Source organism: Monomorium pharaonis, chromosome 7, assembly GCF_013373865.1.
Source record: "Monomorium pharaonis isolate MP-MQ-018 chromosome 7, ASM1337386v2, whole genome shotgun sequence".
Lineage (NCBI taxonomy): Eukaryota > Metazoa > Arthropoda > Insecta > Hymenoptera > Formicidae > Monomorium > Monomorium pharaonis.
Genome location: NC_050473.1, coordinates 5,636,369 through 5,660,138, shown reverse-complemented (window position 1 = coordinate 5,660,138; position 23,770 = coordinate 5,636,369). Strand labels below are relative to the sequence as shown.

At 30.6% G+C, this 23,770-nt stretch overlaps 3 protein-coding genes across 15 annotated transcripts; 2 read left to right on the top strand and 1 right to left on the bottom strand.

Moving 5' to 3' along the window:
- Window positions 1-440: 440 nt before the first annotated feature.
- On the top strand, window positions 441-4,727 carry LOC105832531. Its single transcript, XM_012673583.3, has 6 exons — window positions 441-634; window positions 738-925; window positions 1,786-1,843; window positions 2,270-2,723; window positions 3,551-3,721; window positions 3,799-4,727. The coding sequence occupies exons 1-6, from the start codon at window positions 610-612 to the stop codon at window positions 3,935-3,937; spliced, it is 1,035 nt and encodes a 344-aa protein (XP_012529037.1). The 5' UTR covers window positions 441-609; the 3' UTR covers window positions 3,938-4,727.
- Window positions 4,713-8,792, bottom strand: LOC105832530 (SET and MYND domain-containing protein 5). The gene is made up of 5 exons (XM_028188770.2): window positions 8,466-8,792; window positions 8,029-8,321; window positions 6,846-7,164; window positions 6,171-6,348; window positions 4,713-6,065 (listed from the first exon to the last, which is right to left on the bottom strand). Exons 1-5 carry the CDS (start codon window positions 8,526-8,528, stop codon window positions 5,746-5,748), a joined length of 1,173 nt encoding a protein of 390 aa, XP_028044571.1. The 5' UTR covers window positions 8,529-8,792; the 3' UTR covers window positions 4,713-5,745.
- A 387-nt stretch (window positions 8,793-9,179) lies between these two features.
- LOC105832529 (poly(U)-binding-splicing factor half pint) lies at window positions 9,180-23,724 on the top strand. 13 transcript variants are annotated; one of them, XM_036289906.1, is made up of 13 exons: window positions 9,181-9,355; window positions 11,131-11,185; window positions 11,538-11,705; window positions 13,148-13,213; window positions 13,805-13,983; window positions 14,298-14,363; window positions 15,248-15,408; window positions 16,986-17,044; window positions 18,094-18,307; window positions 20,197-20,683; window positions 20,770-20,981; window positions 21,085-21,478; window positions 22,844-23,724. In XM_036289906.1, exons 7-13 carry the CDS (start codon window positions 15,352-15,354, stop codon window positions 22,951-22,953), a joined length of 1,533 nt encoding a protein of 510 aa, XP_036145799.1. In that variant the 5' UTR covers window positions 9,181-9,355; window positions 11,131-11,185; window positions 11,538-11,705; window positions 13,148-13,213; window positions 13,805-13,983; window positions 14,298-14,363; window positions 15,248-15,351; the 3' UTR covers window positions 22,954-23,724. The 13 variants fall into 13 exon arrangements, with proteins under 13 accessions (XP_012529033.1, XP_012529031.1, XP_036145799.1 ...); XM_036289904.1 differs by having other exon boundaries at window positions 13,327-13,983; XM_036289907.1 differs by lacking the exon at window positions 13,148-13,213.
- Window positions 23,725-23,770: the final 46 nt, after the last annotated feature.

Below are 23,770 nucleotides of genomic sequence, written 5' to 3'. Positions count from 1 at the left end.
TTTCTGCAGTACTTTGGAAAAAAATCATTTTTATAGCGCCACGATTCCGGTTGATTAAAGCCTCTAAAAAAAAAAATATATATATATATATATATATATATATATATATCTTCTCGCTCGAAAAATCAGTAATTCTGTGCTACCGATACATTTCGTGTACATAGCACGGAACACAACCATGGAATGGTGCACATATGAGTTACCCGCTCGCCCAAAATGCACATTAGCTACGTAGTTCATGTACATAATTTTCAAGGTCCACAGAGGGCGTATCGTGTTCGAGGATCACCTAACCAACCTAAACCGTCATGCGTCCCACATGCGCGAGAAAAACCGGCACAGTGATTCTCTAATATGATTGGTTCTTGCCTTTAGTTCTTCGTTGGATTTAGAAGCAGAAACCAATCATAGTAAAGAATCATGCTCATTGACTGCTCCGTTTGCTAACGCGCTCTATGTTCCCATCACTGCCAAGCAAGCGAATTTTGGCGCGTACGAACTATCACGGCGTAAGGTACGTGCGTCAGTTTGAAGAATGTCAATTTGTTGACTGAAAAGTTGGTCGTGCTTTTAACACAACTGCATAATATCGACAACAATTTTATATGGATGCAATTTGCGGTAACGATTATGGGTAAGTACACGCGCGTGGCAAACGCCACGACCGTTTTGCCACGGTTGGAGGTTATATTGCCCTGTCGTGTTGACCATTTTATTGAAAAATGTTAACGTTGCAGCGTCAATGTTGCTCGTCAAACGTCGCTTAGCCACCTTGATAAAAAGATTCAAGTTCGAGGAGCTGGAGAGCGCTGTGATGCCCATCTTTCCTGAAATTTCCTGGACCCGTGTGAGATCCAAATTGGTTAAGAATCACAAGAATTTCACAGTGGTTAATGCATTGCGCGTTATCGAGGATGTTCTTGAGGTTAAATAACTGCTTCATATACTGAAGAGACTGGGGCTTGTTGGCACTGCAGTTTTCACAATTTGGTATTCAACATTTTAAACAATTAGACTAAGTTTCATAGCGTAGTTTAACCAGACTTTAACTGACCATATTTAACAGAATTTGTTTTATATAAAAAACTGTGGTTAATTAAACTTCGATTTTTATTGATAAAATCTATATTAATAAAGACATTATAGAAATAAGAAAATAAATCACAAATATTTCACGATTAAAGATTGTATCTTTTTAAATTATTTTGTGATGATCAAATAGCAAAATGACTGTTACAGAAAAATTTATGTAAATTATTTTAAATGTTAATATTATATAATGTTTTACCTCAATATAAATATATTAAATATAAAGTATTTTATGTTAGAGTTAAATTATAATTAAATATTCACACATTTCTTACTACATATGTTAATTGACAGACTCTACCTCTACATGCATTAGAATTTAATCATTTTATTATAACAAACTGTCGTTATTTAAAAATAACATGTCATATAGTAACCAACTTTTTTCGACTAATAGTATGTCACTTAGATTTATGCTTTCAAGAAGAGCATTAATACAAAATTGTATAATGTTTGAAAATTTACTTGTTTTCCCTTAAATCATACTTTTTTTAATTGTTTGATTTACGTAAGTCTTTGAAAATAATACTTATGCTATAAAAAAGATATTTTGCTTTTACATTATTTCTTAAATGCATAAACAGAACATAATGTTAACACTTACCAACTCTTGTATCAACAAGCTCTGGTCTCCTCTGATTTATTCTACTAATTTACAATAATTTAATGTCATTCTTATATCTAATTTATTTATAGCATGTAGATTTGAGAGAAAAAGACCTGTGGGATAGACTGGCAATGCTAGAGGTGATAGGTGAGACGACAATCATAACTGTTAATTTGAAGTTCAGTATGCTTAAAATATAAATTATCTGTATTACATGTATACAATGTAAATTATGTAAACAGTGTTTTACATAAATCTGTGTAAATAATAATCTGTCAATCATAAAAGATCCAAATTTTTATTAGGAAAAATAATCACATTTTATTTTTACTTTCATTTTTTTAAATATTTTTTTATATATTATTGATTCTTATAACTTATTTATTTTTTCTGTATTTATCATTCAATTTACATTGGTTATATCTAGATGAAAAAGATTTATATAAGTATAATACTTAAATAATATAGTGTAATCTTGAAATACAATACAAGTCTGTTAAATTCAAAGTTCTAAATCTGACGTATCAATACAATCTTGTTAAATATTAATCAAATTGTGAAATAATTTTTCAGATATAAGCAGGCATAACAAAAGAAAAATATGGTATGGGTACGAATTAACAGGTTCAAACGAAACAGCAAGACTTGAAAAACGAGATGTACAGGAGAGCATCAAAGAGGAATTTTATTCAAACGGCTTGAATATGGCTGTGAAAGCTACAATGTACGACAATATCACGTTTATATATGTCAAAGAGGAGAAGAAGAGAAGACAATCCAGCGTTCCAACTTTTTTCGCCTTGTTCCTGGGACACAAATATTTTTTTTGCTCAAGAAAAATTGTACCACTTGACTATATAAAGGTGATAGCTATCAGCCTAGGTTATGAGAATAGCAAAAGAATCAAGCTAATGGGCAAAGACCTCAAGTCTTTAATAAAACTACTATGGTTTAAGCAACAAGGAACTTTACATGCCGATTATGTTAGTCAACCTCCAGTTTTTCAACCATCTGACCCTGTCATTAGGTAATTTTTATCATAAAAACATCTCTTTATATATATATTTAAAAATTCTAAAAGATTTTTAAGAAAAGATTTCTCACAAAAAATTTCAAAAATTATTTGAATTATTAAGAGAATTATTAGTTTTTTGTGCTGATTTATTATATTTTATTTATTATAAAAAATTTTTAAGTCCTTAAGTCAGTCTTTTGACCCCAAAAAATAATCCTTCATATCCTTGTGAGCATTCCAAAATTTTTATTAAAATAGCTTGAATAATTTTCAAAATTTTTAAAAAAATTGCAAATTTTCTTTAATTTTGACACCCTGTATCTTTGAAAACCATTTGGTTATACGGTCATACGAAGTTTTCGTCATGAATCATTGAGAAAAATTTTCCTTAAAAATTTTTTAAAATATTTAAGAATCACCTTGTGTATATAGATATATTTTGTACTAGAATAACCCAATTATTGACAGTGTCCCAAATATTAAAAATTAAATCTTAAATACTTAATTGAATATATAAATTATATATATAGTATTGCATAAGTTATATTATTATATAATTATATATTCTATTTTAGACGCATATTGTATATGTATATATACACATATTTTTTACATAAGTATATTTAATTTTACTTAAATTCTTGAAGAATCTATATTTATTATTATAACATTTTATTAAAAATAATATGTAATAAAAATAAAAGTTTAATTTTCTAATTAAAAAAGTATTAAAGATCTGATTTCCAGTATAGGGCATTATCAGTAATTGAGCGATTTTACATATTTTGCTACTGGATTGTACATACTATATATTTTATACATAATGTTCAAATTTCCAGTAATAATGGTGTAGATTATACGCAAAGCAATCAACGGAAAAAATACGCGGAACGATGTTTCGGCAAAGATCCTCCGACTCTAGAAGTACTTGTTATAAAAGGGCCAAAGGAATCAATACAACATGATAGTGTAGCTTCAAAATTACCTTCGGAAAATAGTATACTTATGAAGTAAGTATATTTCTTATTTATGTATCCCCCATTATGTATAATTCGTTTATTCTCATTTGAAACTTTTTCTATTTTAGCTGGGAATTCCGTAGTCGTAACATAGCTAGATTCTTGACTGCCTTAATTGAAAAAGGTGCATTTAAGCCACAATTACCTGATTATATATCTGATCTTATGATATTAGGAAAAAACGAATTAAGACTTCAAACTGACTGACAGACACAGTAAATATGAACTTGTGTCAACAAAATTAAATATTTTACGTATGCGGTGCCTGCATATTGTTTATCTGATAAGTTGTAAAAAACCATGTTTTTTCTTAACTAGTATTCAAGTCCAGTATTCAACAAAATTTTTAATTGATGTATCTTTGCTTGAAGTTAATGTAATTCAAAGATTTTTTATTTTAAAAATCCAAATCTGAGGGATAAGATTTATTTAACTTAAAATTATATAAGATTATAGAAAATATTTCTTACAACGCTTCTCGAAGATTTGGCATTGAAAAAAATCGATATCTACTGGTGAATACTTATTATGATTTATTTGATAAATAACGATATGCAAATTGCAATTAAATTATAATCAATAACTGTGTACAGAGAAGATTTGATTAGAATTGTATATACATAAATTATATTGTGATAAAACAGAAGGGTAAAACACAAAATGCATAATATAGTATAAGCATAGTATAAAACCGCTGAGACTAATGAAAATTATATAGTAATTTTATGCTGAATGTTAATTAATCTACAATTCTAAATTATGCTAATGCTAAACTACGCATTTTGTGTTCGTACCCTAACTATTTAAATTCGTGTAAAGTATTGTTGTAATAAGCAGTAAGAAAAGCTAATGATTAAAATAGGCCCTTCGAGTTTAAACTAACAAAAATAAAAGTACAGACCGCTATATTAAATTTATTATATAATTTTATTAGTACATGTATAGAAATGCCATTAAAAGCCTCTGTTACATTAATAAAGTATATTTATTAAAAGTTTATTCGAGTGTAATGGTATGTTTTTATCCTACATGCTATTATTTTACATAAAGCTCACTTAGTGTGCCATATGCATGATAGTCTAGTGAAGCGTGACGGAATATCCGTTAAATAATTCACAAGATGGTTAAATATTAATCGATAGATACAGGTACTTCTCTATTTACGACGAAATTATGTTCCAAGACTATAATCATAAGTTCAAGCGTTAAATACATTAAACTGCTGCTATAAATATATATCCTTTAAACTGACATTATTCTATACAAGTAAATTATTCATGAAAAATATTTCATTACTAAAATTGACGAGACTAAAGTTTAAAAAATGACAAAATTTTTTCCTAAAAATATAATCCTTGATACAATATATTGTATAAAGTTGTTTCCAAACCAAGAACTCCCCATTGACAGAGGTAACACAATCAAGTAGGTAGGAATAATTATAAGGCGACAAAGCAACGTGTTGACAATCTAATTTATTCTTGCGTGCCACTTCGTTATTATTCACTTTGTGCTAATTCTGTGACATATTTGTAAGACTCCTAAAATGTATCAAAAGATTTAGGGAACAAAACAATAAAAATGACATTTCAAATTTATATTAAAATAATTTTTTTCGAATTTTGTATTTTTGGATTATTTAAATATTAAAGAAAAAAAATAACTATGTAAAGTTAAAGATAGAAACAAAAAAAAGAAATCAGTATCTACTTAATCCCGGTTATTCTAGTGTTAACTGTCAAGGAAAAAGCATATTTTTGATATATCTTACAACTGTACTAAAGCGACCTGAAATGTCATTTCATTAAAATTTTTTATTTAAAAATGACCTAAAAATTCTTGTAACATTTCTCGCCTTTGACGTCACGAATTCAATATGGCTGCAGCGAGTATAAGATAAAAAAAAATGCGCGCATGCCAGTTGTATTTAAAAATTCGTAAATAGAAAGAGACCTGTATCTAGTAATTTGTTTATTACGAAAATTACATAGTTTTCTGTGCATTTTCAGCACTCATCAGTCTTCATCAGATTCTTCCTCGTCGGATGTTACATCGGGATCATTTGCTTGTGCTTGACACTTGTCGCAGTGACAGACGAACAGATACAAAGAGCTCAACGCCTGTTGCCTGGAATGTCTACTTCTCTCGAGCTGGCATTCGTCGAGATAACTCGTACAGATCTCTTCACCGGCTTTTATATCGCGTATTGCTTTTAATACTAAAGTATTATTCGAATAAGGAAATTCAACAACTGCATTAGGTACACAGCTATGATTCACTGACGATTGTAGAATGTAGAGCCCAGACCCTTCGTTATTTAAAAACGGACCTACCGCTGCGAAAGAAATATTTACAAATTTATTATTAATATTTAAATATTTATTAAATGCGACTGTGAATAATAGAGAAGTATAAATTGTATAAAAATAGATTAAATTACCTTCGTCCATGGCGTCGTAAATTTTCTCTATCAACTTGTCAATGTAGATTCTTTCGTCTTTAGGTAACTCTAAAGCGGAAACATTCTTCACCCAGCGGCTAAATGAACTAGTGCCGATTCCTTGACCATTCGTTCCTACTAAAGCTAATAGACTTCTAAAACCGTCCGGCGTAAACCACTGAAAACGGCAATTTTAAGTGAGTAATTTTAGTGATTAGATAAAACGAAAATCATAATAAAATTGTGACTAATACTTTGTCTAATTCTAAATGTTTAAATATTCAAATTCTATTTGTTTGATACATTTTTTAATTATAAATATATTTTAATATATTTATAATTAGAAATCATAAATAACAAAAGTGGAAGCCTCGTTTTTAATTATGTCTAAATATTCATATCAATTATAAATGTTTAAATATTTACACTTTGAAACCATTTATAATTAATTAAAAAACAAATTCTCAATTGTAATTCTTATCATACTTTTCGTCTTATTTTTATATTATATATTATATATAAATATATAAACTATAAAAATTATATAATTTTATATTATATATTGGACATTTTTATAGTTTCCATTGAACTTTTCCAGTCAAATCTGATTTTACCATCTAGAATCACTTTAAATTTTGTTCCATTGCTAAATCTACTAATATATGTATTACGCACGTGTGAAGTATACTCAGTGTTAAGAGCCTCTTTCATCATTTGCTGAAGGGTATCAATTTGGCCCACAAACTTTTCCCCTAGCAGATAGTGCACAATTTCATGAGTGTCGTTGGAAACTGTACGATGACAAAACTGTGAAAACATTGCTAAAGCCTCCTCCTTGTCGTTCGCTTGATTAACTACAGCAACCATCCTTGCTAACAGCATGATCGATGCACTTTCGGGTGGGTAATGCATTTGTTTCCACGTTTCGCATAATTGATTGAGAGGCTGGCTCTCATCCTTGACTTTCACTTGTAGGCATAACGCACTGTGGTACCTAAAAAATAATGAATAAATAAGCACACGATGTAATACATAATAAAAGATGTGGCAAACATAAAGACTAATCTATAATAGCATCAATGTAGTCATAAATAATTGTAAAATATTGTAAGACGTATGTCCATTTCTAACATGAACTTTAATCTGTTATTTTTAGAAAGTTAAATAAAACAAGAGTTAAACCAAGATTAAAGTTAAGCTGTATCTGTCTAAATGGACATATCAATCCTTAGTCCTTACTATTTACAATTATGGTTACTATATTGTAGAATGGCCCTAAAGCTATGTCCACACTAAAATAGCATTGAGGAGCTTTTTGTCACCTATTGTTGCTAACAAGTGACTTATGTCACCTAAAACTATGTCCACACCCAAGAGACATTTATTGTTTCAGTTGTTTGTTTCCATAAAAGTTCCAATATGTTTCTCAATATTCCTCATTATCACCATGAACAGAAAAATAAGTTGCCTATTTCCATGTAAATTTCTATATTTCTAATATAGAAATAGGAATAAAATCAAAATAAATACAAGTGATAAGTGAATCAAGGGAAATATAAGCAACATTTCTAGAATTGGTGCTGCTTCATTGTAGACACTTGTGCCCTGTTGTTGAAATATATAATTTGTCAATCTGGAGGATGCAATAAGTTGTAAAAACTTGTTGCCACTGACAAAAAGTTCTGTAATGTTTCTTTGGTAGATGCATATCTAAAACAAGTAACTCATTTACTTATGTTTCCAGTGGCAATGAAGAATGTCGAAAAACAGATTGGAACTTTTACAAAAACAGGCAACAGAAGTAACAAACAAATGTTGCTTTGATATAATTATAATGTAAGAATTCAACTTAAATCACCTCTGAAATGCCTCATTCTGGCATTCAATGCTGCAATACTTGACCCCGCACAGTGGACACTCAGTTATCAAGTTCTTATTTACTTCGCAACACTCCTTGTGCGGCACAACAAAGCTTGAGTTACCAGTCAGCCTGCGGACGTTTTCCTCCGCGGTTTCTAGCGGCCGCAGGCAGTGATCGCATGCCAGATAACCAAACTCAGAGTTCCACAGGAACTGACAGCAGACCATGGGTCTCTCCTCGAGAATCACATCGCCCTCCTTAAAAGGGCGGTTGGAGAACAGTCCTTTACCCTGCAAGGCAAGTGTACAAATTAATAATCCAAGAGTCTCAAGAAGTCTCTATTACTTAAAAAAAAGACTTCATGGTTAAATGAAGCGAATACCATAGAGATACCACAAAAATGGTACGCGGACGTGATCGATGGTGCGTCTCACCTTCTCGTCATTCACCAGTTTGATGAAGAAGCCCTTATCGGCCATAACCTCGTCATCCATCATGTCGAACGTGTACAAAAGCTAGAACTAGGAAAGTAAAAACACACAGCCCACCGCTCAGTCCGATCCATTCAAATCTTAACAGATCCTAACTTAACAGATCTATAACACCATATAAGCACAAATCAACCGCTGTAGGTGCTACGAAAAGTGAAAGCTGTCAAGAATACACACCACCCGAACCCGACTACCAGAATCAAATCATTTGTTCATGTACGCACTCTCTTCCCTCTGAGCAGAACTGTAATTAAACAAAGGCGCAAGCATGTCTTATATACTGTTAAAATTTATATTTTTTAAATAAAAGAATTATTTTTATAATATTTGCGAAAATAAACATTATATACAAATAAAAATTAACCTATACATATTACATTTTGATATATTTGTCCTAAAATTAAAAATTCTACATATTATATAGTTTCTATCTTTTCAGTATGACTATTATTTTTTTATATCAAAGAGAAATTTTAGAAAAGAAAGGAAACTAATATAAATATATATGGACATATTTTATATATATTTATATGTTTTTATATGAAATTTTTTCCCGGGTAGGTAAGTAAACATAAATTTAAGGGTGTCCAAGGGGACGCTTAACGATAGGTCGGCGGTCGGCGGCGCTTCCGGCGCTGCGCGCGCGCCTGCTCGGTGCGCCGCGCGACACTTCCGCAAAGAAAGGCGCATCGTGTGCCGCTGTCGCTCGTGCGAGTGTCGCGATTCGTCGTGGGTTACGTCAAGAGTTCTCGGCAGATCGTAGAGGCGCTTTCCCGTCCGCCCCGAACGTTTTTCAAGGAAAGATGAACGGAACGATGGCCATGGTGAGCGACGTGAGTCCCCGACACTAACCAGAGAGGGAAACCTCTCCTCGGAGTTTCTCCCGACGGGCACCGTCCACGCAGTAGACTGATTGTCGCTGATCTTATTACGGCAAGCCGTAATGGCGATCGCGAGTCTCCGACGCCGTGACTGACGTCGCGTCCCGGTCGACGCGCGTGGTAGCGAGCGATGGCGAAAAGTCACGCCGAAAAAGAGAAACTTGTCCGGCTGGCCGAATCTGCCGGAAACTAATCTCGAGTGGTTTCGTCGTAAATTCTCACATCCACGGAAAAGCGGAAGGGGGGGAAGCAGCTATACGACTGTACAAGATCTTTTTAATACGATTGGTTTATATGAATTTATTTAGTTAGATGATATAACTGCGAGCGGGTGTGGTCGTTTCGTCGGTGTGCATTAAAGCGCGATTAGTTCTTGTATCTAGATTAGGCAGGAATTAGAAGCAAGAACCAATCGTGTTGAGGAATCTTACGACAATTACGAAGCTGCCCTTTCCGCGGTTATTTCGAAAACGAAAAGTGGAATAACCGTTTCCAATTTTAGTTTTGATTTCTTAACTAATAAAAAAAATTGTGAGCGTTTACATTACTTTTTTTTTCATCTTCATGTTTGGATTAAAATGTGACAGTGAGCTGAAATAGAAGTCAAAATATAAAAATACAAAATAAATTTATATATTTTGGAATTCAATGCAATTTTTGAGCCAATTTTCGATGCATTGTCCCATTATTGCTTGTTCCTTTTTTTAATGTATCACAAAAGAAAGATTTGAAATGAATTAATTTTACTAAATGTAAGTAATTTTTTAAAAAAAATTTTGCAGACTCAAATTTTGATTCAAATTTTAATAATAAAATTTTACATGTAGAAAAAGCAAATAGAATTTAGAATTAAACCAGAAAAAAGAAAAATAATTATTTATATGAAGATAAAAGTCTCAAGAACATAATGATATCAAATATGTTATATAAATTAATTGTGAGTTTCATAAAAACTGTGAAAAATGTGGTAGGTCATATATGGCTCACTACACAACAAGGAGTTAACCATAATAACTAAATTGAAATATTTATTCCAAATTTCTGGTCTTAAATAAGAATTAACTGTGAATACCGATCTATGACATCTTACATGTAAAGAATTCTATATTCATCCAGTTTTGGATTTAAGATTATTTATAGTTGTAATATATCGTAATTACAAAGCTATATCTTAGAATATTATCTAAATCTTGATATAAGATTTAAATATAATCCTTAAAAGTGTTTAAATACATTAGTATCATCAAATTAAAACTAATATATTCTATTGAACAATTATTATCAAAAATATAATTTATATGAAATAATTGCAATCTTATGTTTATATAATTTAATCTTTTTTATAAAGAACTTGATAATTATAAATTTCAGCAAAGTACTTTTATTTTAATGTTATAACAGTTATCTAAAGAACACAATATAAATATTTTGATAACAGTACCAATAAAAAATTATAATTTTCTTTTATTGTTAGTTTTAACCCAATATTTTTTTCTCTTAATTTATGAAAACTATTGAGTAATGAGAATATATATTATTATGAACCTACATAAAATTTCTTTACATAGGCAAGTTATGCCTGTTTAACACTACATAATTTTATTTTAATATATGATTATACATACATATATATATATATATATATATATATATATATTATATATAACATATTAAAAATAAAAATGTTTGAAAATGCACACACAAAGAATGTTTTTTTCTGTGTGCAGGCACCACCGTCACAAAATAGTGGAGAACCACCAGCGAAGAAGACCAAAGTGGAAGGTAAATTACTAATGCAGCCAGATATCCATTATGCCTGTGATAAACTACGATATTGTATATACATAAAACTTTGATATTAGGAAAAACGCAATGAAACAGAAACGACAGCAAGTGTAATATGTGTATTAAGAACGAGAACATGATGTGGAAATGCATACGATAGCTACTTTTAGGATTCAGGTGCTAGAGTTTTCTCTTAAAAAAATATGCTGCCATACTCTATAAAACTGCAGAATGCATCTATTCAGAAGCAGTTTTAAGCAATAAATTTTCTGGTAGGCTAGGGTAAATAGATGATGACTGTATGGCGCTTAAAAATCACACTAATTTATGGTTGTCCTTCTGTTCTGAGATGTTACAGCGGAGAGACAGTACAGAATCCGTGGCCTACGACTGAGCGGTGATCGTGAACGTGCGCCAAACAAAGAAAGACTTCATTCGTTGAACAGAACAAATCAGAGTTTAACAAACTCCCACTGATACCGTATCTATTGCCGAGTACAATGCGTACTTTAGATAGGTCAGCATTTTTTAGGGCTTAGAGTCTCTATCTCTGTTCCTGATTATGAGCCTCTTTTGGAGGATAGGCGCAACTTTAATTCTTCCACAGTTCTGAACGATACACACACAAACACACATATATAATCTTTTCCTTATTAAGAAAATTCTCCAGTCTTGTTACATAATGTGAGAAAGATTGTAAAAACAAGTTTATGATTTATGTATAAGCATTTCTAAATTTTTTTAATTTTCGATTGTGAAGTTTTATTTAAATAACTTTCTTATAACATTTTTATTGGTAACTTATAGTTTTTATGGGAAAAAGAGTTTTAAGTAATCAAATATATATATATATTATGTATAACTTTGAAAAATTATATTCATAAAAAGAGTGGAGTTTAAAGAATATCAGAATTTAAAAATGTAGTTTTACTGATAAGAAATGTTTATAAATTATACAATTTTCTGTAAAAATGACACTAAAAAAAACGAAAAAATGTGACGTTTTTTGTATGATGTGACATGTGTTTGTGTTTATGTGTATATGGCATTTAAATTATTATTATAATACAAATAATTCTTTTTATTCAATTTTTTAATGTCAATTTATCAATATTATAAAAATGTTTTTGGGTAAAAAATTATTTTTATTCTTTTTCTTTATTATTTTAAAAGTGACAGTACCTTCTATGTTAAAAGATATTTGAATGAAAAGTCATGATTTCTTCTATTTTTTAAACTGGAAAACTTTCTTAATATATACCGCTTAATGTCGAATAAGAGACTTTTTTATGTACATGATTATCTTGTAGAGTTATTACTATCAAAACAGTAATATTTCTACCTACAAATGTCTATATAGCATCTAGAGGCTCGTAATTTGGAGTGGCAATGGCGAAAAGTGTATATTAATTTGTCGTATATGTACATATGTGTATCAAAGATTTGTTTATATTTGCATTAGGTGATAACGAAATCGATAAGTCCCAACACTTGGACGTCGATATAGCCATGAATGTGGCTTAAAGATTCGTCTAATTAAATCCCTCTCAAATACATAACCAGAACATGAAAACATAGTATCCACTCTCCCGTCACGCCTTTGTCTCTCGTATTTTATTCCGCGGTCGCTGAACGGGATAATACGCGTTGTTTCGAGACATGTTATAACGATGTCCGAGTGTGCACGTAGGCGATACGAGTGGAAAAAGAGAATTAAACCGCAAATGCGAATTACGAATGACAAACCTTGAGAACTCTAGTAGTATTCGCATGTTAAAGATCTGAATGTTAAAAATCGTGGGAGAAAAAAGAATTTCATGTTATCCTGCCATTAATGATCTCGCCATTGCTACGCGAAAAATTGTTAGATTGAAAAGTTGGTAGGTTGGAGAAGGCAGAGACTAAGAACATGGCGCAGAAAATGCACTGAGAGTATTCTCCTTTGCTTTGTGCTTACAGATTTGTGCGTCGCCTCTCAATCTCGGATAATTTGCGCACAACCGTCATTGCTCAGCCCAGAACACGGTTAGCTGTAAATGATCACGCACAAAACTCTAAGAGCTGTTTTTTTTTAATGAAAATTTTCATGAAAAAGTCGGAACTGACTTCTGTTTTTCTGTTTCTGATTTCTGTTTCAGAGACTAGCAGACCAAATTGGTTATGAAACCTAATCTAATTATCACTAGTCTGATTTTTGGGGCTGATTGTGCAAACAGTAATTAAAGCTCAGATTTATTAAGATTCTTTGGTCAAACAAATGATTTATCAAAGTTTAATGCATTACGAATAATGTTCGCAGTCCATTAATTTTCTCTTATAAGTCGTTGTGTGTAAAATCGTTTCTAACAACAAAAAAACTTTCTTGTCTGTAGTCTTCGTATATTATCTACACTTTATTTCTTCCAAGTAGCATGCATCAAACGAAAAAGACGTTTCTTCGTTTCGATGTTTGCACACAAATATCTATGGTTTTCATATATACATTTTTGCATACATATCTCTACAAATAGTCTACAAGTACACACACATATCGACACACAAACATAACAACCCATATTTATTTAAAAAAAAGAGTTGTAATATTCCTTGACCGTTTTAATTTCTGTGAACTTACAGTTTGGAGGACGATTTTATCATATGCAGCTTCTGGCATGGCGTCACGGTACTCCCGTGTGTGTGTTAAGAAAGATAGTCCACAATACGAATAAGAATAATGCGCCCGCATACAACAATGCGACTAATAGAAGTTTTACTAGCCTAGGGCAATAGGTCGTCTGGCTATTACACATCTCCGTGTACGAATCTGTGCATATATATAAATGTTTTCCCCAAAAGATCAAGACAAAAACGTCTGATTGCTGAGACAGCAATTATTTTGCATTAAATGTTAAAGAATGTTTTTACGAATTAGATTCTAAATAATATGAGATAAAGTGCCACCCAATTTGCTAAAAGAAAAGTAATCCTTAATTCATCGATTGAATCATTGAGAAAAATAATTTAGTGGCAACAACTCTGGTTCTAAAGATGAAATATTTGAAATATTTGAAATATTTTTAATATTTATCTACTGCATTTAATGCAAATCTAATGCATAATTTCTTTATAGGAAGTACATCAGAGTTCTTACCAGGCCCCATATATGATCTTAATCAAATTGGACAAGTCATTGCTGGTATGTATAATTTTACAGGATGTTTATTTTTGCAAAACGGTTTTTTTTACCGTTGAAAATCAGAATTTTATTGAGAACTTAAAGAAACTACTTTTGCATTTAAATTCTCTCTCTCTCTCTCTCTCTTTCTCTCTCTCTCTCTCTCTCTCTCTTTCTCTCTCTCTCTCTCTCTCTCTCTCTCTCTCTCTCTCTCTTTCTCTTTCTCTAGGATCAATAATCACTGATTGGTCACTGATCACTTGTGTTTTATGAACGTAGCCATTTTTATATCGTCCATTCCTATGATCTATTATGAATTTTATTTTTAATAATACTTGGTTTAGAAATCTTTTAATTTATAACTCTTGTTTTTTCTATTTTTTATTATTTTAATAGAAAAAACAGCTTTTTATCACTTTAAAAGAAATACCATTTTTATCACTAACATAGACTAACAAAAAATATGGAATTTTGTTTTCAATGCTTTCTTGAATATAATATTTAAACTGAAATGTCTTATGTGATAGTAGACACATTAAAAAGAGTGCGTACATTAATTTCAAAGTTACAATAAAAAATTTATAATTTTACCAAGATTTTTTAACAAAATTTCTGAAAAATCTAGGAGTTTTCAGGAAATTGCTTTACAAAATTTGAGTAAACATCCTTATTTCTTTATTTTTCTATAATTTTTAATCTGTTTTATCCAATTTGTTTAAAAAAATGATGTATAATAATAATAGTGACATTATTTTCTAAGTCAGTCCAATTTAAGTAATATTGAGCATTGACGCAGATTTAATGGACGTTTTGCTGATAAGATCTGATTTGAATAAATATTCTTCAATGCTTTAAATTGCTCTAGATTAATCTGACTTATTTTTTCTATTTTTATGATTTTATAGGACCTGGTGCAAAATACCCGACACTGCCTGGAATATTAGGAGCTGGTCTACCGAAAATTTCGTCCGAGCAACAAGATACAGTAAATAGGGCGAAGAAATATGCGATGGAACAAAGCATCAAGATGGTCCTCATGAAGCAGACCTTGGCCCATCAACAACAGGTAATTTCTAAACTGTTGACAATTTTTATCGCTTTTAATCTTAAATTCATTATGTCGTTCTTGAAATTTAATATTGTAGTATTGTAATTATGCTTTTTATAGACATTAATAATTACATAAACACACAAAAAATAAAAAGTCTGAACAGAATACTCCACTAGGCTATCTTTATACATTTTAACATGCTGAACACGAATCCAGTGTCCAGAATTATCCCCTCTTTTTTTTAAATCAAAAAGGTAGCCTGAAAACTTCAAAAATTGCAATAATTGCTCTTTACGTGGTAAATGATGAGTGATGGAGCAATTCTGATATCGGATTTATGTTTAATGGCTCAAAATACATAAAGATATCATGGTCTGGTCCGCGATACAGACTTTTTTTGTGGGTGGCTGTGCTGCACTGTCGCACCAAAAAAAATTGCCGCATCACCCACTATTTTCCGCATGCAGCGAAATTATTATGATTTTCAAGGTTTTTGAGGCCATTTTTTCGATCTAAAAATTGGACATTCTGTACATGATAATTAAATTATAATAAACAGTCAAAATTTGTCATAAAATTATTAAAATTTGTTTATTATATTATTGTATTTGTAAATCAGTAGTCTTTTATAAAATTATATCTTTTAAATTTAAATTTGTTAAATATTATATCACATATAGCTTTTTACTCTCTACAATATGTACTACAAAATTTGATTTGAACGACATATTTTGTTCACACATACATGTTTTTCTCTATTCAGCTCTTTACCAATTATGTAATTGTATATAATATATAGAATAATATCGTACAGAATTCTGAAATATTTATTACATAGCTCGCCCCGCCGAGTCTATTACTATACAGAAATTTTTAAAAAAGAATATACATTAGGATTTAACTCTGATTGGCACATTTTTTTCTCCCTGCAGAAGAATAAGTTGGTCCTGCGGCAGCAAGTTTTATTGCTCATGTGCAGGTTAGTGTCAACCAAATCAAGAAAGAAACGAATAAATCCGCTTTATGGTCGAACACTCCTAAACATTTTCCCCGAGTTGCTACCATAAGAAAAGGTTAGATACATTTTGTGATAGTATAGTCGGCGGGAGCAGAGCTGTACGACGTGAAGAGGAATAAGTTTTTGTGAATGCATGAATCTTCAGACGATTTAAACGATTCTTCTGAGCTCGACTAAATTGCAGCAAATTAAAACATTGAATTGTTTTGGAATATTTTGTATACTATCATGTTTGCTTTACATAAATTTTGTAAAAATCACATAAATTACATAGATTTGTTTAGTTAATATATTTGTATGCAAAATGCAATTTATTTGTGCTGTAATTTTTAATAATTACAATCAGTAAGAAAATTTATATATTTTATTAAAATAATTTGTTTGAATGTTTTGTAGCATTAAAAATAATGTGATTTCGAAAAAATGTATAAGATTAAAATTACTAACTAAAGAAGTCGAGCAAAGAAGTTAAAAAAGATGGTAAAAGAGCTTAAGGGATTACTTAAAGTCAATGAGACGTGTTGTAAATGGGGGAGGGATATCAATAGAAGGCCTTTGGTCCTTTGTGTTACAGCAAATGGCTAGTCAACGGAATCAGGTGCAAAGACAGCAGGCTCTCGCTCTCATGTGCAGGTTTGTTTGTTCTTTGTCTTAAATCCTCGAAACTTTCGTACACAAGACTCACTGCAGCTCTCAAGAAAATTATATTTAAATATTTTATTATTTTCTTTAAAAAGACTTTACTCCTTTACATTTTTCGTAATTAGGTTTGAAGTGCGTTAAATTAAAGAAGTGGCTGGAATAAATATTTTCTGTTTTCTAAAAGGATAAAAATTCTAGTTTTATTAACAAATTGCTGAATTTAGTTTCTTATAGTTTTTAATGTTATCCATTGTCCTCAGGCATCCTGAAGCACATGATCGTTATCCTTCCTGTGTACATTGTTCATTTTCATATCATCATACGAACTTCTTTTAGTAGTCTTTTAGTAATTTTCTTGTCTCATACAATTGTATTATTTAATTTATGCCTACAAAAGTTATATATTAGCTAAAGTTAAGTTGTGAACTAAAATTTAAGATTTTTTGTTTTTTACAGTATGAGAACAAAAAAGTTAATTATTTTTACAATAGATTGTGAATTAAATAAGTATCAAGTCTCTATCAATCACTTGCAAAATTTTATTTCTGTGCGATATATGTGCGATATTTCTTTACAGATGTTATGTATATACCTAACAATTTTTAAATATTTTATTAATGTGCTTATTAATTATTATATCGTTATTATATATAGTTAATTTTGCACAACTTTAACTTTTTAATTTAATTGAACGAATACATATTTTAGTATTCAAGATATGTGTTTTATTATTATTAATATAAACTAAATATGGTTTCTGAAATTTTAAATGCATGATTCTCTAAGCAAATGATTGATACATGTAAGTTCAAATAAATTTAGCATATTAGGCCTATTCTTTGTTGCTGCGCTACTGTACTGCAATAAATTAGAATGAGAAAAAATATATTTGTCTTATTCTAACGTATTGCACTAGTGCAGTAGTGCAGCGATGAAGAACAGGCCTATTATTAACAAGAAAATATGTACATAGTTACATAAATAAATAGTTACATTAACTGACATCAATATTAATAACATATATTATACGTGTATGACAGGGTTTATGTGGGCAGCATCAGTTTTGAACTAAAAGAAGACACGATTAGGCAAGCTTTCTTGCCGTTCGGACCAATCAAATCCATCAATATGTCTTGGGATCCCGTTACGCAGAAACACAAGGGCTTCGCCTTTGTCGAATATGAGATACCTGAGGCCGCGCAACTTGCTTTGGAGCAAATGAACGGTGTCATGATCGGTGGCCGCAACATCAAGGTAGCAGGACGTACCTATATAACGAATTTCCTGTCCCCCAGCAATCCTATCATCCCGCCGGAGGTCGGCAAATTTTTATTTTAGTCCTTTATCCAATACCTATGATCTTCGAGTGAATTGCTTTGTCTGACTGCAACTTGCTCGAAAATCTTAATTTATTTGTATACTTTTACCATACGTATATTATTTTGAGTTCATATTTGTTTATTGATTTATATCCCGTCAACATATACACTATTGCTCAAATATTCCAGCACGCTTGAGTCCTCGCATTTTATGTGAAAAATGTGTAAAAATGTCTAAAAATTTTTGAAAAAAAATGTGTATGAATCAAAGCACATTATAACATTTTCTTTATAAACTCTTTTGTAAAATTAAAAAACATTTTATAAGAAACTTGACTTTTTATAAAAAAAGTTCGATATTATTGCAAGAAATTGCACTAATACTTTAATATTTTAAAACTTGAAAATGTAAATACATTCTATTGTTACTTTACACATGAAACACACAAATTCGCACGAAAATGTATATAGCTGGTATATTTATTGCTAATCGATTGTCAACATTTTGTACTATCAAGAAAAAATAATTGAAAAAACAATTTTATCTAAAAATAGGATGTGTGTTATTGAAAAAAACAAGAAAATTCGGAATTTTCAAAGATTTTTTTCCAAAATATTTTTTCTAATTTTTGATAATACAAAGTGTTGCTAATTGATTAATAATAAATATACAATAACATACACATTCATGAACATTGTCATGTACTTTGCAAGTTTTTAAAATTATAGATTTTAATAGAATTATTGATATTCAGCGAAATTGTTGTAATTTTTATTTCAAATATAATTTTCTATCTTTCTCTCAAATACAAAGTCTCAATTTAGAACAATGTATTGTTTTTTATTATCATTGATTTTTTAAAATAACAATACGTGGTTTTAAATTGACATTGTATGTTTAATCATGTTTCGTATTCTGTATTTCAGTGTGCTGTATTATTGCAAATTATATTATATAGTTCATATTACATGTTTTTTTATTACTTTCTGAAATTTAATATTTAAAACTTCAGTAACTTTTATTTAATTAATTAAAGAACATTATAGATAATGATATAAATTTATTTTAAAACTACATTAACAATTTCTCTAATCTTATTTGGAATTTTGAACCTTAAAAAACCCAGAAATTTTCAGGGAATTTTTTTACAAAATTTAAATTCTGTAAAAAGAAAGAATTTATATTTGCAAGATTGATAATTTATAATTGAAAGGAAAATTACACAAATTTCCTGAATATTAATAAAGTCTTATTAAGGCTTCTTATAGAATTGTTTAAAACCTATTTTTTCTTTGAAAGTTAATAAAAAAACCATAACGTACGAGTTATATGAAAAAAGTTTTATAAAAAAGTTATGTGAGTTATATGAAAAAAAAACAATTTGCTGTTGAAAGGAACTAAAAGTATATCTTCTATGTGCTGTTTTCTTCACCAATCTTAATTTTTGGATAATTTTAGGAGTCTTACAAATACATTACAGCACTAGCACAAAGCAAATAATGACACACAAGAACATTGAATTGTTAACATGTCACTTTTTCGTCTTATGGTTTTTATTCCTATTACTTATGACCGTGTCGCCACTGTCAACGCGGAATTATCGGCTAAGAGACCTAAAAATTCATGATTTTTTTAAATAAAAAAGCAATTTTCTGAAAATTGCAAGTTTTATCAGTAATAAGTATTCTGGTTTTAAGTATGCTGAAACTTTTGAGCAGTAGTGTGCACATGTTATATATTTATTTAATAGTTTTGCGATAACATTAGCGCAACGCTAGAAAATACATCTTACAGATTGCCTCGTTCTCTTGTACTTTTCTTAGGTCGTGGGACGTCCATCTAATATGCCACAGGCGCAATCAGTGATCGACGAAATTACCGAGGAGAGCAAGCATTATAATCGTATTTACATTGCTTCGATACACCAGGATTTGACGGAGGATGACATCAAGTCTGTTTTTGAGGCGTTCGGACCAATCACGTATTGTAAACTCGCGCAAGGTAGTTCACCGCACCGACACAAAGGCTACGGTTTCATAGAATACGAGACGATGCAGGCTGCGCTAGAGGCCATTGCCTCCATGAACTTGTTTGATCTGGGCGGTCAATATCTAAGAGTGGGCAGAGCGATAACGCCGCCAAACGCACTCATGGGACCACCTAGTGGTACCAGCATGATGCCTACCGCGGCCGCAGTGGCTGCAGCAGCAGCAACAGCAAAGATTCAGGCGATGGACGCAGTTGCCAGTAACGCAGTCGCGTTAGGACTCACTAAACTTGGAGCCGCTGCATCACCAATCCTCAATCAAAGTAATTTTTACATATATATTGAAGCAATCTATGCAAGAATGAAAGTTAGTTTTATATTTACGTCTTTATCGTTATTTCTGTTACAGCGCTTCCTGGTGTGGTACGACCTACCATAGCACCCGCAACAATAATGGCACCACCGACGGTAGTAACGGTGGCGCCAGTGATACCGCCACCCGGTATAGCCATACCGCAAACTTTAACACGACCACCCGCTATTATTCAACCAATTCCTGGCCAACCGGTTGTCATACCACCTCCCGCTGTAGTAACGCCTACGATTGTTGGCACACCAGTTGTAAGTATCTCATCCCAATATGTTATAATAAAAAAATATTAAAATAAAAAACAATATTGAATCTTTAACATGTCAATTGACATGGAAAAAATCTGACTGTTAGATACCGGTTACAACAACTGCAAATTCCGATATTATGAGGCGAGCGCAGGAACAGGCGGCTCATCAAAAGCAACAGGAAGAATTACAAAAGAAACTTTTAGAGGAAACGGAACCGCAGACGTTGCAACAACAGGAAAATATGTCAATCAAGGGACAGAGCGCGCGTCATCTCGTAATGCAGAAGCTTATGCGTAAAGTCGAGTCCAGAGTCGTTATTTTAAGAAATATGGTGGCACCAGAGGATGTAGATGAAACCTTACAGGAGGAAATCCAGGATGAGTGCTCTAAGTTCGGTGTGGTTGTAAGAGTTATTATTTATAAGGAAAGACAATCCGAGGACGACGAGAACGCGGAAGTCATTGTAAAAATATTCGTCGAATTCGCCGAGATGAATGGTAAAGTATATATACACCGAATGTCCCCAGATTGACCAAATTCTTACATAAATATACAAAAAGAATCTAAATTACTATGTTTTACACATATATATATAGTCATGAAACTATAAGATATTATTTTATGCTACAAATTCATCAAATATTAAAACTTTTTAGAAAAAATTCTATTTGAAGCTGAAAAAACTCTTGCCAGAAATACATTTCCATTAAAAGTAAACTTATGTTTAAAATCAAATTAATCAAAATAAGATTAAAAGATACAATTAATTAAATAAAATTGCAACAGAGTGCCAATTCTACTTTACTCTTTATTTTTATCTATTTTTTTATTGAAGTCTGATAACATATATAAAAGATAAGTTGAAAAAGTGAAATTGTGGCGAAATAATATTAAATAAACAAAAAACAATCTTATATACAGTCACGGTACTAATTGTCCGCACATATAAGATATTAGAAGTTTATTTTTAAAAAGCAAAGATTTTTCACTTTCAATCGAATTGTCCCTGAAAATATTACATTTGATAAATTTGTAGCATGAAATGAACTTCCATATTCTGTATTTGAACAATAAGTGTCCGAATCAAGCATTTGCAAGATCAAATCGAATTCGAATCAAATTTTCCTAGGTTTATATGCTAATTTAAACGTAATAAAATATTTAAATAGCATTAGAAATGCTTTTTAATAAATGAGAAAATAAATCTAAAAAAATTTTACAAAAAATGATGTGCTAAAAATGTATAATGGTGAGAATATTATACTGACAAATAAGCATTGAATATATCATACAAATTACAATGTTACTATCAAAGTAATACTATTTTGGTGCACTTCATTAAGAAAATACAATGGAGTAATTTGTTTCAAATTTTGTTCTAAATTCTATAAAATTAGAATACAAATCTATAAAATATTAAAACAAATTGATGAAGATTGTTTTCCATGTAAGTACATAAATTTTTTAATGGTTTATACGATTTAGAAACAGAAAAGTTTAATTGACAAACAATTAAGTAAATATGGTATGAGAATTGATACATCCTAATATAAGATTGGTTATACGGAAGATATAAGTAAATAAAATCAATCAAAATAGGCAATAAATTGGAAATTTAATTATGTATGATACAAAAATTCTCGAAATATTTAAATGCGAATGTACTCATATATCTCCACTAAAGTTTCATGACTGTACATATTATGTATATAAAGAATTTTTTTACTAAAATTCTAATAGAGTTTCTCAATGTTTATGTTGATCCGCAATTATCCTAATTTTAAGCTACATAAAAAAATTCTTGTGTGTATATTAAGTAACGATCTGTCATATAATTATCGAAATAATTTTTACATTTTCAGAAGCGGAACGCGCAAGGGATTCCCTAAACGGTCGTTATTTCGGCGGACGATTGGTTAAGGGAGAACTGTACGATCAAGCTTTGTTTGATAATAGTGATTTTTCTGGTTGATGCGTAAGAGACACTTCTGATTTGCTACAAGTTTTTATCAGTTAAATTCGTATAAGAGACAAAATTTAACGTTGACAAACGGCTTGATCATTGTTGTTCAAGTTACTATTTATAATAAAATCTCTTAGATCCGCACATTGAACAGTCAAAAGAGTCAAATGTACGTGATATCATGGCTCTAATAACCAAATTTGTAGCAATCAAGTCGTGAAATGTAGTAGAAACTGCACTGACTTGAAAAGCAGGAAATTATTGGATTTATCAAATGTGATTTTAGAATATTTCGTATTTTAAACTTATTTTTTACCTCCATGCAAAACAGAACTTTATTTCCAGCCAGTCTCGTTATCTCCGGTTATCTTAATCAATTAAATTTATCAAGTTGGAATTAAGAATTACGAATTGCAAAACTTTTAAAACATGGATTTTGTTTTCCATGTTCAAAGACAAAATAAATGATTAGTTTTAAGTTTTGCAAAGTTGATAATTCTCGTATTTAATCGACTAGTAAAGCTAATCGGAGATAATAAGACTGATCCTATGTCCATGTCTCATACGTTATTCGTTTCGTATCATCGGGCAACCGCAATCGCAATTCGTTATAGTATCTTGAAAAATAGACAATTTTCATATACTTACCAGTATATAGTATCTTTTGTTATAATTTTGCCGAAAACAATTGTATATGAAAGCGATAGATCTTAATTTACATGTATAGAAAAAAATAGAATATTAATAATAAATCATTTTACATATACAGATTGAGATCTATATAAGGTTTAACGATTTAATAACCTGAGAATTACATGATCACTTT

Bases quoted from the DNA above. Each gene is read 5' to 3' on its own strand.
- LOC105832530 (XM_028188770.2), bottom strand. From the start codon at position 8,528: ATGATGGATGACGAGGTTATGGCCGATAAGGGCTTCTTCATCAAACTG. The intron at 8,322-8,465 runs GTGAGACGCACC...CTTGCCTTGCAG, and splicing joins AACTGGTGAATGACGAGAAG to GGTAAAGGACTGTTCTCCAA. The intron at 7,165-8,028 runs GTGATTTAAGTT...ATTATTTTTTAG, and splicing joins CAGAATGAGGCATTTCAGAG to GTACCACAGTGCGTTATGCC.
- LOC105832529 (XM_012673577.3), top strand. From the start codon at position 9,326: ATGAACGGAACGATGGCCATGGTGAGCGAC. The intron at 11,186-14,297 runs GTAAATTACTAA...ATTTCTTTATAG, and splicing joins GAAGAAGACCAAAGTGGAAG to GAAGTACATCAGAGTTCTTA. The intron at 17,045-18,093 runs GTTTGTTTGTTC...CGTGTATGACAG, and splicing joins GCTCTCGCTCTCATGTGCAG to GGTTTATGTGGGCAGCATCA.
- LOC105832531 (XM_012673583.3), top strand. From the start codon at position 610: ATGCAATTTGCGGTAACGATTATGG. The intron at 635-737 runs GTAAGTACACGC...TTAACGTTGCAG, and splicing joins ATTTGCGGTAACGATTATGG to CGTCAATGTTGCTCGTCAAA. The intron at 2,724-3,550 runs GTAATTTTTATC...TCAAATTTCCAG, and splicing joins CCATCTGACCCTGTCATTAG to TAATAATGGTGTAGATTATA.